This window comes from Hippocampus guttulatus, chromosome 7 (genome assembly GCF_054856545.1).
Source record: "Hippocampus guttulatus isolate MCC_2025c chromosome 7, RoL_Hgut_1.0, whole genome shotgun sequence".
In the NCBI taxonomy this organism is placed as follows: domain Eukaryota; kingdom Metazoa; phylum Chordata; class Actinopteri; order Syngnathiformes; family Syngnathidae; genus Hippocampus; species Hippocampus guttulatus.
In genome coordinates, this window is record NC_141267.1 from 18887408 (window position 1) to 18900731 (window position 13324).

Here is a 13324-nt window from a genome sequence, read left to right on the forward strand (position 1 = left end):
GGATCAGTTTTCGGTGGTTAAGATTGGAAAAACTGAGACATCTATTTGAGGCACGGTGTTTTTTCGAGTGAGGCATCCAGTGATAAAATAGGGTCTGGCGTCTATTATCCAGCCATACCGCATCATAGCTAAGGAAGGTCTGATTAGGTGCATCGTGTTCTGTTTTGATCATTGTTGATTTAGTGATTGGTGAGTAAAAATGAGATGACACCCTTGAGGTATGGCATTCATTTTTCAGGAGGTGTGATGAATTGGGCCACGTGATGGCTAATTAAGCTTGACGACATTTGTGTTTTTTGGGTTGGTTGGTTATTTAGGAGAAATAAAAATACATGGATTTGGGGTAGGGTGCGTATTTATTTAAGACGGTTTATTTAAGGAATGCCATTTGTTGGGATGCTGGCCCCAGCACTAAATTTGGTTATGCCGTCTACTGGCCACAATGCAAAAATAGGTAAATAAGGTCTGATTCGGTGCAGAATGTTGTTGTTAGGTTAAGCATAAAAAAAATAAAAATTGGCATTTATTTGGGGAAGGGCATTTATGTTTTCAAGTCGACGGCTCAACAATTCACCTTACAATTTATTTACCTGCGTCGATTCGTGCATGACCCACTGTTTATAGAAGTACAGCATTTAAATCGGAAAGTGCAAATCAACAACCCAAATTATTTTTTTTGGGGGGGGGTATATGCTTTTATAGTCAATGCAGAGCACCGATCGATTTTTGTTTTTGGAATACATTTGTGGGGTTCTTGTTGTTTTCTACAGTACGACAAGTTAATAGTTGAATAGTTGTCTGCCAGTGACACAGGATGAGAGTGGGCCGTCACCAAAAAAATCACACTTTTTTTTTGGGATTCAACACCTTTTTCAAAGATGAATAAAAACACGTGCCTCCAGTCTTACATTTCACAAGGTGCAAACTCGGGCGAGTCCAGCCTGTATCCTTCTTTAATCAGCTTGTAGAACTTGGCGTCCACGGGCATTCCGGGATAAGGACTGTTCCCTGCGTGAAAGATTTCTCTGATCAGAAAAAAAATGAAACAAACAAAAAGAACCCCCCCAACATACACAAATAGAGTGGAAGCGCATACCTAGCGAGAAAATCTCCCACAGCAGAATACCGTACGACCACACGTCGCTCTCGAACGTGTACACACACTCGAAGATGCTCTCGGGTGACATCCACTTGACGGGCAGCCGAGCCTGAGTTGACAAAATATTAAGCGCGCAAGAGGAAAAGAAAATGACTGCGGTGTTCTGGATAAAGTTCTCAGAAGTCACACTGATGACGTGAGAAACGGCTGCAATCAGATGCAAAAATCATCAGTTACAACCTCATTTGAAATGTTTGTTTTTATTGGTGGTAATGGCGGCGGACTGTGTTGATGTCGTTTGTCGTTTCCCAGAAGTTTAAGAATCGGCTGTGTGAACGCGATCGTTGCGGCCGCGCTGATTTATCGTGGCTAAGAGCAATTTGAGATACGGCATTTATTTCTGTGGATGACACACTTAAGGGAACAGCCTCAATTACGATAGAAGCCGAATTTGACGGAAAAACTATAATTTGGTGATCTTGTCACCCCACATGTTGGCAAAAGAAGTTATGTTGCCGTGGTTACGTGCTGTCAGTTAGCGAGTAAAATAAGGTTACAGTATTTATTCAAGAGGAAGGCATACCGACTGATTGACTGGGGCGCGTTGTCGTATTGTTGTTGGTTTAAGGTAGGACCGTTCTATTTTTCTGAGCAAGAGGGATAACGCACCTGGCAATAAATTAGGGGTCTTGCTCATTTTTGGTTTGTTGGTTGGTTAGTTAGTTCACAATTATTTATAAGTGAAAGAGGCACCCATGAATAAATTCGGGAGTAAAGCGTCTATTAGAGCTGAGGCAACGTGAAAGAAATATTTGACTTTGGTAACCCCGATTTAGATATCCTGCTGGTTAAAAATGAATTAAAAGAAAACAATTTGAGGTAAGGCATCTATTTACTCAAGACATCAAACCTGGTAAGGAATCAGTGCACTCGATTAATTTTCGTGTATTGGATCATGAAGAAAAATAAAACATCTATTTGAGGTCAAATGTAAATACATTTGAAGCGACCACTTACCGCCACCTACAGCACTGGAGTTTCACTGCATCAAATTATTTTAATCAACCGAGTGCTCAGCATTTTTCAGTACCGTTATTTTTAGCTTTGAAAGGGTATATTTTGGCATGCAGGTGAAATTTACGGTCGTTTTTAAGACCTTGTTCACGAAGTGATCTTGTCAAGTTTGAATGTAACTCACGTTGCCTTTGACAACATAGTTGGAGTCCGTGTTGATGTCTCGGGCCAAGCCGAAATCACAGATCTTTGCCACTCGCCCTTGAGTGAGCAGGATGTTTCTGGCTGCGAGGTCTCTGTGGATGCACTGCAGGGGGGTGGGGGGGGGGCACCAATGAGACATGTTCTGTGTGTGACATCATCAGAGTATTGCATTTTTTTTTCCTTATCACTAGCTGGCAGACACTTGACTCAGACAGTAATTACATTTTCAACAGCGTGCTGTGACATGCACTTGTGGATACGCTTCCTAGCGGTGGAAACGTGAGCCGCGCTTTGTGTGGAGACAGAAATCGCATCAATCAAGAAGACTACAATACCATCGTGAAAGGTGTTTGGACTTAGAGCCAGAGTGCAACATACCAGAATCAGGTCCCAACAGTGTGGACAAGCAGACAATACTTGAAAGTTTAGCAAATGATAAGTAGGTTTTTTTTTTTTTGGTGTCGAATATTAAATACTACAGTATCTGTGTGTGTACTACTCTTATATAGGGGTGTAACAAAACAATTTTAATGAGAAAATTATTTTTGATTTAAAGGAAGTGGGGCGGCTCGGTGGTTGAGTGGTTAGCACGTTGACCCCACAGTGCAGAGGTACTTTCTGTGTGGAATTTGCATGTTCTCCCCGTGCCTGCGTGGGTTTTCTCCGGGTACTCCGGTTTCTTCCCATATTCCAAAAACGTATATGACGGGCTAATTGGACACTCCAAATTGTCCCGAGGTGTGATTGTGAGCTCGGATGGTTGCTCGTCTTTGTGTGCCCTGCGATTGGCGACCAGTTCATGGTGTCCATCGCCTATTGCCCAAAGACAGCTGGGATAGGCTCCAGCACCCCCAGCCAAAATGTGAGCGCATCGGAACACAAACAAATTGAATATCATTCTACTTTCTAATGTACCGACCTTATCGAGATATGCATCGAATCATGTTTTTTTAATATATTTTTATTTTTTATTTACTGTGTAAATATATGTACACACAGTATGTCTGTACATTGGGTGCAACGAAAACTTTTTTTTTTTCACAGATGTGAGTGTATCGTTATGTACAAACAAATGAATCAGTTTCAATGTAGCGTGAAAATGGGCTGATCAAAAGTAATAAATCGGTCTAAATCGGTTGGATGTTACTGATATGAGGTATGATAAATACTCACATTCTTGGAAGCCAAGAATTCCATCCCTTTGGCCACCTGGTAAGAGAAGCTCAGGAGATCCTCAGTGTCCAGCGGCAGGCCGTCATCGTCGAACATTTCCATCTCGGCGTCCCCTTCGCCGTAGTAACCGCCTGAGAAAGAGGGAAAAGGGGGCGTTAAGTTGAAATGAAATTCAGACTTTTTATTTTTTTTGAAAATTGGAACTCGATGAATGTCCGACTCGCCTTTGCGGAAGGAACTTCTCTTCTCCACGGTGCTTGTGGATGAGGATGAGGGCGAGGACGAAGGCGACTTGCCAGCGGCAGAAGGCCGCATGGGCATGTAGCCGTTCAAGCTGCGTCGAGAGGAAAGGAGCAATCTGAGATGCGGCCTTTAAACACCCGACTCCTACGCACGTTCTGGATAGTACGCAGGAAGTTTGACGCTCTCCAGGACTTTACGCTCAATTCCGATTTCGCAGTATTTTGTTTTGACGATGAATGGTTTGCGGATTGCCTGAAAACTTGCCTTTATTTATTTATTTTTTTGGTATGTGGGAGAATCATGCTGTTTGATCACCCAACACAAAATTGGGTGGATCGGTGAATCATAAGATGAGGGGGGAAAAAAAAAGCATTTTTTTTTTTTTTTGGTCAGATCATGGGATATCGAGTCAAATGTTCAGATTATGGGCAGCAAGCATCTTTTTTTTTTGGTTCGATCATGGGATTGAGAGTCAACTATTCCGATTATGGGCGGCATGACGGCCGAGTGGTTAGCAAGTCGGACTCACAGTGCAGAGACGCAGGGTTCGATTCCGTCTCTGTCCTTCCTGTGTGGAGTTTGCGTGTTCTCCCCGTGCCCGTGTGGCTTATCTCCGGGTACTCCGGTTTCCTCCCACGTTCCAAAAACATGCAATGGAACACTCTAAATTGTCCCTGGGTGTGATTGTGAGCGCGAATGGTTGTCCATTTTTGTGTGCCCTGCGATTGGCTGGCGACCAGTTCAGGGTGTACCCGAAAACAGCTGGTATAGGCCCCAGCACACCCACAACCCTTGTGGGTCTAAGTGGATCAGAAAATGGATGGATGGACATTCAGATTCTGAATGACTTGCAGTGTTTTCCCAACTCCGTATGGGCAAATCTTTGGCGTGCACTTGAAACAACTCACCCCGCTGTGACCCTCTGCGACACCACATTGCGATAGTAGCAGTCTTCATCCGTTTTGGAGACGAAGAAACATTCTCTCTTCCTTCGTAAAAAATTGAGCAGGTCTCCAAAGCAGCAGTACTCCGTAATCACCAGCGTGGGGCCTTCCGGCACAGACAAACACGTATTTAACTCTTTTGGAGACAGCGGTTACTACAGTGGACAGCTTGTCACGTTATCAGGTTACAGGGTGCAGGAAAGGGTTAATATGCGGTGTAGAGGTCAAGAGCGATCCTAAACACCCCCAGCAGCCCCACAACGGAGGTGCCCCTTACCTCCCACGGTGCAGGCTCCTAGCAGGTTGACGATGTTCATGTGGTTTCCCAGGTAACTGAGAACCTTCAGCTCAGACATCAGGGCTTCCTTTTCGGTGGCATGAGCGCTCGCTGCGGAGGAAAACCAAGAAAAGTCCAGGTGAAGCTGGATTCAACGATGCGTTTATTGATGGATGCGTTAAAAAAGATAAATGACTGATGTTGCTCTGCCGCCCCCCCCCCCCACGCCGCCCAAAAAAAAAGGCCAAAGTACTGACTTTGCATCTTCCTCAAAAGAAAACAATACATTGATGTTGCAATTTCCCCCAAAAGTAGACAAATTACGGATGCTACGCTTAATTTTCAAAATGTCTCGGTTAGTCGGTTTAGCTGTGCACTCACTGAACTCTTTCGTTTGCTCTGAGATGATACAGCAAAGATGTACAACCGATAACTGCTGTTTGAATTTGGCCTTGAGTCCCCATAGCACTCGATTTGAATGGATGCACGAGCTCATTCGGATAATCCCGTCTCTGTTTTTCACGGTACGGGCGTGAAATTCTGACATCGGACTCAGTGGTCCGGCGGCGGGCAGAGTTATTCCAACCGCACACTGCGGCTCAACTTAATCTCGGCCGCCAACGTACATTTCAGCATCTTGACCGCCACCGTGGTGACCGAATCGGCCTCGGAGATTCCGTACGCCGTGGCTTCCACCACTTTCCCGAAAGCGCCCGAGCCGAGTGTCTTCCCTGCAGAAACACAAAGACATCCAGAAAGCTGTTATTCCACCCTCCCCATCCTGTTTTCCCCTCCCTTGCCTTCCCTTCCCTTCCACTGGCCCCCTGCCAGCATTACTGGGACAACACCAGTTGAGCCCCCAGGCTGTGTGCTCAAGCACCAGGACGTGCAGGATCCTGTTGGAGGAGGTTGGCGAAAAAAACAACACCCAGGGTATGTCAACATTATGACGTTAGCAGTGAGGGTGGGAAGTTTTTTTTATTTTATTTTTTATTTTTTTGCCGGACACCGCTGCAGCTTTCCAGCTCTGTCCACGTCCATCACTGTTGACGGGCGGGGGCGACGTCATACCGTGATAAGGCCGCCATTACCTGGGTGTTAATCCGGTGTTGTGCTGTAACTCCAATCGCAGTTCCAGGGACTGTAGGTGTAGTGGTTCACGTGGTTGGCTTTCATGTAGACAGCGTGGGAATCGTGACTTTGAACGCAGAGTCAGTTGGGCGAGACTCCAGCTTTCCCACGAAACGGTGTGAATGGATAAATGGGGTTGACTGTCCCAACAGATGTTGCTCAATGTGTGCGTTTTTGGATTTAATGCAGAGCTGGAGCCGGTGTCGAAAAATGAATGGTCTTTCTGTTCCTGTTCTTGCTGGGCCATTCAAACGGCCTCGTGGTTGTGACTGACATACACTCATGTCCCTCCCACCCCCCACCACTCCCCACTCCTCCACAAATAGATTGTGCTCAGCAGTCGCCTGGACAAGCCCGTGACTCGACCAGGACTGAAGAAGCATGCAATTCGGTTAAGCTACATTGCAAAGATGCATTTCAAACGATCATAGAGCGTGAAAACAAATTATCATGTTTCTGCTGTCTGTGGAATCAGAATGGGATTGTTTTGTTTGCGCCTAAAGCTGTGAAAAAAAAAAAGACAGGCTTTGTAACACTACTCTGCATGTTTTTCATCCACTGAGTGGCTAAAGTCCCTGTAAATGGAAAATAAATACATTGGACCACCACTATTCGTGGGCTGACCTGAGAAAATTTGCGTTTAAGTGTTGCCCAGTATGAATGCAAAAGGGGTGAAGGAAATATTTTTATTGATTTATTTTTTTTTAATATTCAAAAAGTGATGAAAAAGAAGTGAATGCGGGTTCCACTCTCTGTCCTACAAGTTTGACACGCCATGTTTGAGCTCCAAAAATTGTATCTACTGAAGGCCTCCAGTGGCTGGAATATATCACACCAGCGTAACAACGAGGCGTTCTAAAGCATCCGCGCCAGCGCAAAGTCCCTATCCGCATGCTGGCTGTGACATCGGACTTTAAAAAATAAAGATAGAAATCCTCCTTTTGTCACTCTAAGGTGCCGGAGAACGAGGCGCTCTAAAGCGGCCACGCCAGCGGACAATCTGAAAGCGTAGCTTGCTAGCATGCCAAAATTATGCTAGGTATCCGCTGATCCAACGTAAGGCAGTTTAGGGACGTGTCATGATGGACTTCAAAGTCGTGCTATGCCCCGCAAAAAGCAAGAAAAATGAAAAGGTGACACCCTTTAATGCTCAATTACCACAGCTTAAAACTACAAAGTATGTGGTTCGAAGCCGTTGTAAACCATATTTATCTTCAAACATGTATAATGCATGGAGAATGAAATATCTGAATTCACTTGACCGGGTCTTTAAGAGTTTTGGAAATCTGAGATCGGGGTCTGAAGAGTCCAGATGCTCCGTGCTACCATTTCAACCGCACATGACCTGTAATCGCCCTGCGGCCAAAATGAAACTTGTGTAATCCGCAATGAACGCCCAGCTTTTGTAATTTTCTCCACATGTCGTCTGCAACAATCTGTCGTCTGGAGTTATTACTCCATCCTTCCGATCAAAACGTTTTGCTTTGAGGCCCAAAGGGTCGTCAGAAGTGACACATGCGCGCCATGCGCCAAGGCACGCGGCGCATACGAGTGCGACCGACATGTGACATCAATGTGCGAAGAGGGGCCGGCGGCTCACCAAATCGCAGGTTGTTTCTGGGAAACTCCCACTGATGATCGTAGGGGAGCTGCGTGGGGTCAATGTAGACGTAGCTGTTCCCGTGGATTCCTTCGATAACCTTCCACTGCACTTGGTATTTCGGTTTCTGGAACAAACAAAAGCAAAAAACCCCCCCAAACATTACAATTCATGTCAAATGTTCCTTTGTGCCAGGACCTCCAGTAAATACCTGCAGATACTTGTAGAAGAGTGTGACGAGAACCAGACAGAGGACGGAGGCTGCTGCTACCAAGCCGATCAGCAGTGGGGTGAATAGACCGTGAGGAACGGTTCTCTCTGTGGGGATAAAATGAAAGTATTTACGGGAGTCTGATCGGGACAAGTGGCGAGGCAAGGCATTTGGGCAATGAAGTGCTGCATCCGCGAGTGAAAATACAATCGATACTTTTGCTTTTAGTCTTCCGTTTGCTTTTTAATTGGCGCTCACATTTACATAGACTCGGGGCTCAACAATTTTATGATTCTTTGGGTATTTATCTTCATTTCAGTTGTTTGTTTCAAACCTGTGGTTCATGATTAAATGCCGTTGTTCCTCTAATATCATTTAAAAAAAAAATGTGCTGATTCGGTGACTCACCTATTTGACATTATAACCAACCCACACACATTTTGAAAGTCCAACAAAATTTTTAAAGCGTGATGAAAACCCCAATTTTCCAAATCTCACCCGAATCATCGTGTGACTCTTATCCAACCAAAGTGTGTTGTTATTGATTGTCAAACTGCCTCACAGTGAGGGTCAATACCAAACCAACTAAATACATTTTTGTGAATCTAGTGATGTAATGCTTGAATTCTTCAACGGGAGTTGAACAAAGCGTCATGATAGTGTCTTTGTGTCACCTTACACGATATTGTCGATGTATGTCCAAAAAAAAAAAAAAAAAAGTGTCCCAATTCAAAATATTGACGAAATGCACAATTTCGGGATGGATTTAATCCTCAGCGCTCGTCTCCCATAAACCATTTGGTAAACGGAACCCAAGCGAGACATGATCGGCTGTGATAAGATGTGCAGATAGGAATTAGCTGGAGTCCGTTGTTTACATTATGACTCCAAATCCATGTGCTGTCATAACGGCTCCTTCCATCTGCCGCCGCAGTGACCCGCCCACCCCCGCCCCCGACCACCACACCCCCGCTTCCCAAAAAAGCCGCATTGCAACTGGCTGGGGTAGCCGCGCGCCACTGTGAGGGCTAGCGTGTGGCCAAGGGGTACGGGGTCCCGCCTTGGCAGTGACTTGCAGGTGTCGTGGGGCACACGTAGAGCTTTGGTAAACACTGACGGGTTTATCGGCGGATTTCTTCTTGCAGACTCGGCATTGTCAGATTTGAAGTGGGGAGAAAGCTCCTTATCTTTATAAAGAGCTTATTACAGACCAGTGAACAAGGGGAGTGAACAATAAAGGCCAGGCCAGGCCTGGAAGGGGGACTGGACACATAGAAGTCATTCGCCACAGCTGTAAAAACAAAAAAAGTCATCTTTGTTGTGTGACCAAATAAGTAAATTAAATTGACACGCATAAAACACAAAGCCATTGTAGTCGTGGTCTGTGAATTTCTTATGTATATGTATAAATATAGAGTCAGCTCACAAAAAAAAATATACTGTATATATTGGTTTAATTTTGCCGTTCTGTAATGAAAAACTAAAATTTCTATTGTGTTTTATTTAAAAGCCACCCCGTTTGAAGATTTCAGACCGGAGAGCAAAACAAACAAGCCTCCTGCTCAGCAACTACAATGACTCACCACGGTCATTAAAAAAAAAAGAAAAGAAGGAAAAAAAACGTGCATAAAGGCACTCTTTAATTTAAGTAGATTGGATGTAACACCCCCAAAGGAAGGTATGCCTTAATTGGTTAGGTGTTGTCCATTCACACACCGATTGAGCCATGACGCATCCATGATTCAGACGTCGGAATGAAATTTGCTGTGGCGCGCTCGACTCCAATTAGCAAAACCTTTTGGCAACGCTGATCCCTTACAAAGACCTGCAGCAACTGTAAAAACCAGACACCACTCTTCCCTAATAAAAAGGTTCGTAGACAGCCTAAGGCGATACAAAATAAAAGCTATTAAAAGCCGCCAGGAGAGTAAGTGGAGGTGTCCATTAACGGTTTGTTGTTCCCATGAAATCTTGTTGACAAAGAAATTTGCTCGCCGAATTGCCCGCCATTATTATGTCTGTACAGTAATGAGGTGGTTGGTTGCATTTACGTCGCGGCTCACCGCTGATGGAGAAGAGCGTGTAGGCCTGCTCGCCCTCCACCGTGGCCACGCACTCCAGTGTACTGAAGCGTCCCCGGCTGACGTTGACCCGGCTCTCCACTTCCGTTTTACCAAACATGGGGCTGAACAGTGTGATGGTGATGATGTCTGTCTCTTCTTGGCTAGCGTTCACCTGCTGGGAGCACCTGGGGGAAAAAAATGGAGGTGGGGAAAGAATGAAGAGAAGGAGTATGGGCTGGATGTTGTTGACAGGAGTCTGGCGGCATCACCAAACTGGTTATTAGTTGTTCAGATGTAAGCGCACAGACTTGAGACCACATATTGTTGGAACGTCACACAGGTTGTCATTTTAGTCGGGCAGATCTGGACATCCAGGGGTTCTTATCAGGACAAGTTGTGTGTTGTTGTGTAACACAGCTGTGTTGGTAACTAAGCGAATCCTATCCTAGCTCATTTCGTTATACAGTATGTGTTTTATGACGGTTTTGTTGCTAACTATGCCATGATTTTGCAACCGCTTATGTGGGTAATTAATGTAGCACTGATGCTAATGGGGGCTAATGCAAACTGGTCATTACTTGTCCAGATATAAGCATGCGGATTAAAGTCCGCTTACTGTTGGAAAGTCACAACAAGGGGTGTTATTTTAGTCAGGCACATTTGTGGGCGCCCAGGGTTTCTTATCAGGATGATTTGTGTAGTTGTACAACACAGCTGTGTTGCTAACTGAGCTAATCCTATCGTAGCTCTGTTTTGTTCTGTAGTGTTTGTTTTATGACGGTTTTTATGCGAATGATGCTAATAGTTTGCTAACGCTTATGTGTGGTTATTAATGTAGCACTGATGCTAATTTAAACGATGCAAAGTTATTAGTTCTCCAGCTATAAGTACAACAACAGGCGCGTTTTTTTTTTCAGGAAAACACGTTTGTGGACAGCCGGAGTGTCTGACCAGGACGATTTGTGTGATTATCTCACAAAGCTGTGTTGCTAACTGAGCCAATCCTATCCAATGGCTTTTATATTGAAGCTGTGACACCAAACACATGTTTTGGATAAAAAGCATTCCCAGCTCCAGACATGAGCATTTTAATGCGATATTGTTTTTTGCGTTGACATTATAAGCAATCTCATCCAAGGGTTTGACAAATAATGACGTGTGTAAAATGAACAGCAGACTCCATTTATGACACCCGTGCGCCACAGGGTTTATTTTGGGTTGAAGGCAAGCTCAGATCGCGTTTCTCTTCACTGACTTGCCAAATGATTAGGAATTCTTTAACACAGCAGTGGCGGGGTGGCTCGTCTGCCGTTGTGTTAAGGCATTCCTAGTCATTTGGCAAGTCAGTGGTTTACTTTAAAGTTTCCTTTGGAAGGGCTATTGGTTTGCAATTCAAAAAAATTGCCAAACACAATTCTGTGTAAGGTAGTCAAACCTTATCTCTCCAGGACAGTCAAGGACAAAAGCTAATATAATAAGAATAATAATAGGAAGAAAAACATCATAGCTGTCCATCAAAATTCATGTACTGTACCTTCCAATAATTATTATTTTTATAAATTAAAAAAAATTAAATCTAAAAACAACAAACACAAATATAATACAAAAAACAACATTGATTTGTTAAAGAAAAAAAAAGGGCTTTCATTATTCCCCCCCCCCCCAAAAGAACAACAGGGAATATTTTTCTTTGTGGTTTTTTGCATTAAAATAAAGCTCAAGTTTTATACATAACATGAAAATAAATATCTACATATATAATACATACATATGTATTATACTCACAAAAAAGGGCAGAAGTAAAAATGTGAAAATGTCTCCAAAATTTGGGCATTTGTTTTTTGGCGGCGGGGACGATAACTTCTAATGATGAATTATCATAAAAAATGTTCCGTTCTGGTACACTAATTCCCTGAAGTGAAAATTATTGTCAATTTAAATATTTAATTGCATCCAAAGTCTACACAATTAAGTAATACAAACCGACACACCCAAATTAATATGGATATCAGGAAGTATAACCAAATTAATTTTCAGAAGACAAACTGAAATCAATTCGAAGGGAGCCGTTGTTGACACGAGTGCCTTGGCAGTCATTGTTTGGCGCTCACCTGATGTAGGGCTGCTCGCAGTAGTACCATGCGATCTTGGGGGCGGGAAATCCTTCGGCCACACAACGCACTTGCCCGTCCACCGGGCCCTCGTGCGACACAATTTCGGGTTTGGCTAATAAGGAATGAGACATGATGAAAAATGCAGTCAGGCATAACATACCCAAAAAATAAATAAATAACTTAGCCACTTACTGGTCACAAAGATGGTAAAGGTCTCGTTCATTGAGACGTCGCGATTGGAAGCTTTAAACGTGTAAACGCCGCTTTCCGACGTCTTCAGTCGCACTAACCTCAGCTCGCTGCTGTACCTGAACACCAGGGGGAGACGTTTTGGTCACACGATCAACAAAGCCGACAATCAAAAAAACATATTTGCATTCCTTGCTAGTTCGGTTAGTTAGCACAATTATATAAAAATTAATTGTAGTTTCACCTTCACTTTTAATTTCAGTTTTGTTAAGTGAGGTAAATATGACCCACAATATTTCCATATTAGATTCCGTACCCTTATAAAAACTACTTCTTTTTTTGTTTGTTTGTTTGTTTTAACTTGTGTCGATTTGACTTGCAGCATTTTCATTTTATATGTAGATCGTACTTAATACGTTTCATATTGAAAAACATTTTCACTTGGGTCGATTTGACCCACCATATACCGCAAAGGGTGGGTCAAATCCTGTTCTGGTCTTAGAAAAAACAAACACACATGTGAGGCATGTCATGCACAGCATTATGATATTATGTCATATTTCCCTTGGTGCTCTTGAATAACAATGCAAATACTAATTTCAATGCCGATGTCTTTTATTTTATTTATTTTTGTGGCAACCCGAGGCACTCTAAGCCTTCTCACTATTTGTCAAGGAGCTGCGAGGCCCGCGGCTGACTCCATGCTAAATTCCACCCTCGCCGGTTGTGTGGAGGGGATCTTTGCACCTGTAGTCGCGTGCGCTCTGCGTGGTGATGACGTGGTCGCTGTTGTTCTTCAGCTCGTGGCCCATGAAGCTCCAGGAGAAGGCGCGGGGCCTGGGGTAAGCCTCCATCTCCACCACCAGGGATAAGCTATCGCCCGCGCGCACGTGGATGGTCCTGTTGCTTGTTGACGTGACGTTGATGAATCCTTTGTCTGAAGGCGGGGGGGGGGGGGGGGACGTTATCATATGACATGGAAAAGTAGCACAAGTTCTGCCTTCGCAATGACAGCGACCCAGCGGAATACAGAGCTCTCAACCCAACACAGTGGCTCCCCAA

The 13324-nt window shown here is 44.1% G+C and overlaps 1 protein-coding gene across 2 annotated transcripts in view; it reads right to left on the bottom strand.

The window, feature by feature from the left end:
* Positions 1-13324, bottom strand: part of kita (KIT proto-oncogene, receptor tyrosine kinase a) — a 28494-nt gene that overhangs the window by 2717 nt on the left and 12453 nt on the right. For both annotated transcript variants that reach the window (XM_086116501.1, XM_086116500.1), the window contains exons 6-19: positions 13010-13199; positions 12266-12381; positions 12071-12185; positions 9960-10144; positions 7897-8003; positions 7686-7812; positions 5581-5685; positions 4955-5065; positions 4642-4783; positions 3715-3824; positions 3491-3621; positions 2298-2420; positions 1097-1208; positions 909-1008 (exon numbers count right to left, since the gene is read on the bottom strand). In XM_086116501.1, coding sequence (XP_085972627.1) covers positions 909-1008; positions 1097-1208; positions 2298-2420; positions 3491-3621; positions 3715-3824; positions 4642-4783; positions 4955-5065; positions 5581-5685; positions 7686-7812; positions 7897-8003; positions 9960-10144; positions 12071-12185; positions 12266-12381; positions 13010-13199 — 1774 coding nt within the window. The remainder of the gene's footprint in view (positions 1-908; positions 1009-1096; positions 1209-2297; positions 2421-3490; positions 3622-3714; positions 3825-4641; positions 4784-4954; positions 5066-5580; positions 5686-7685; positions 7813-7896; positions 8004-9959; positions 10145-12070; positions 12186-12265; positions 12382-13009; positions 13200-13324) is intronic.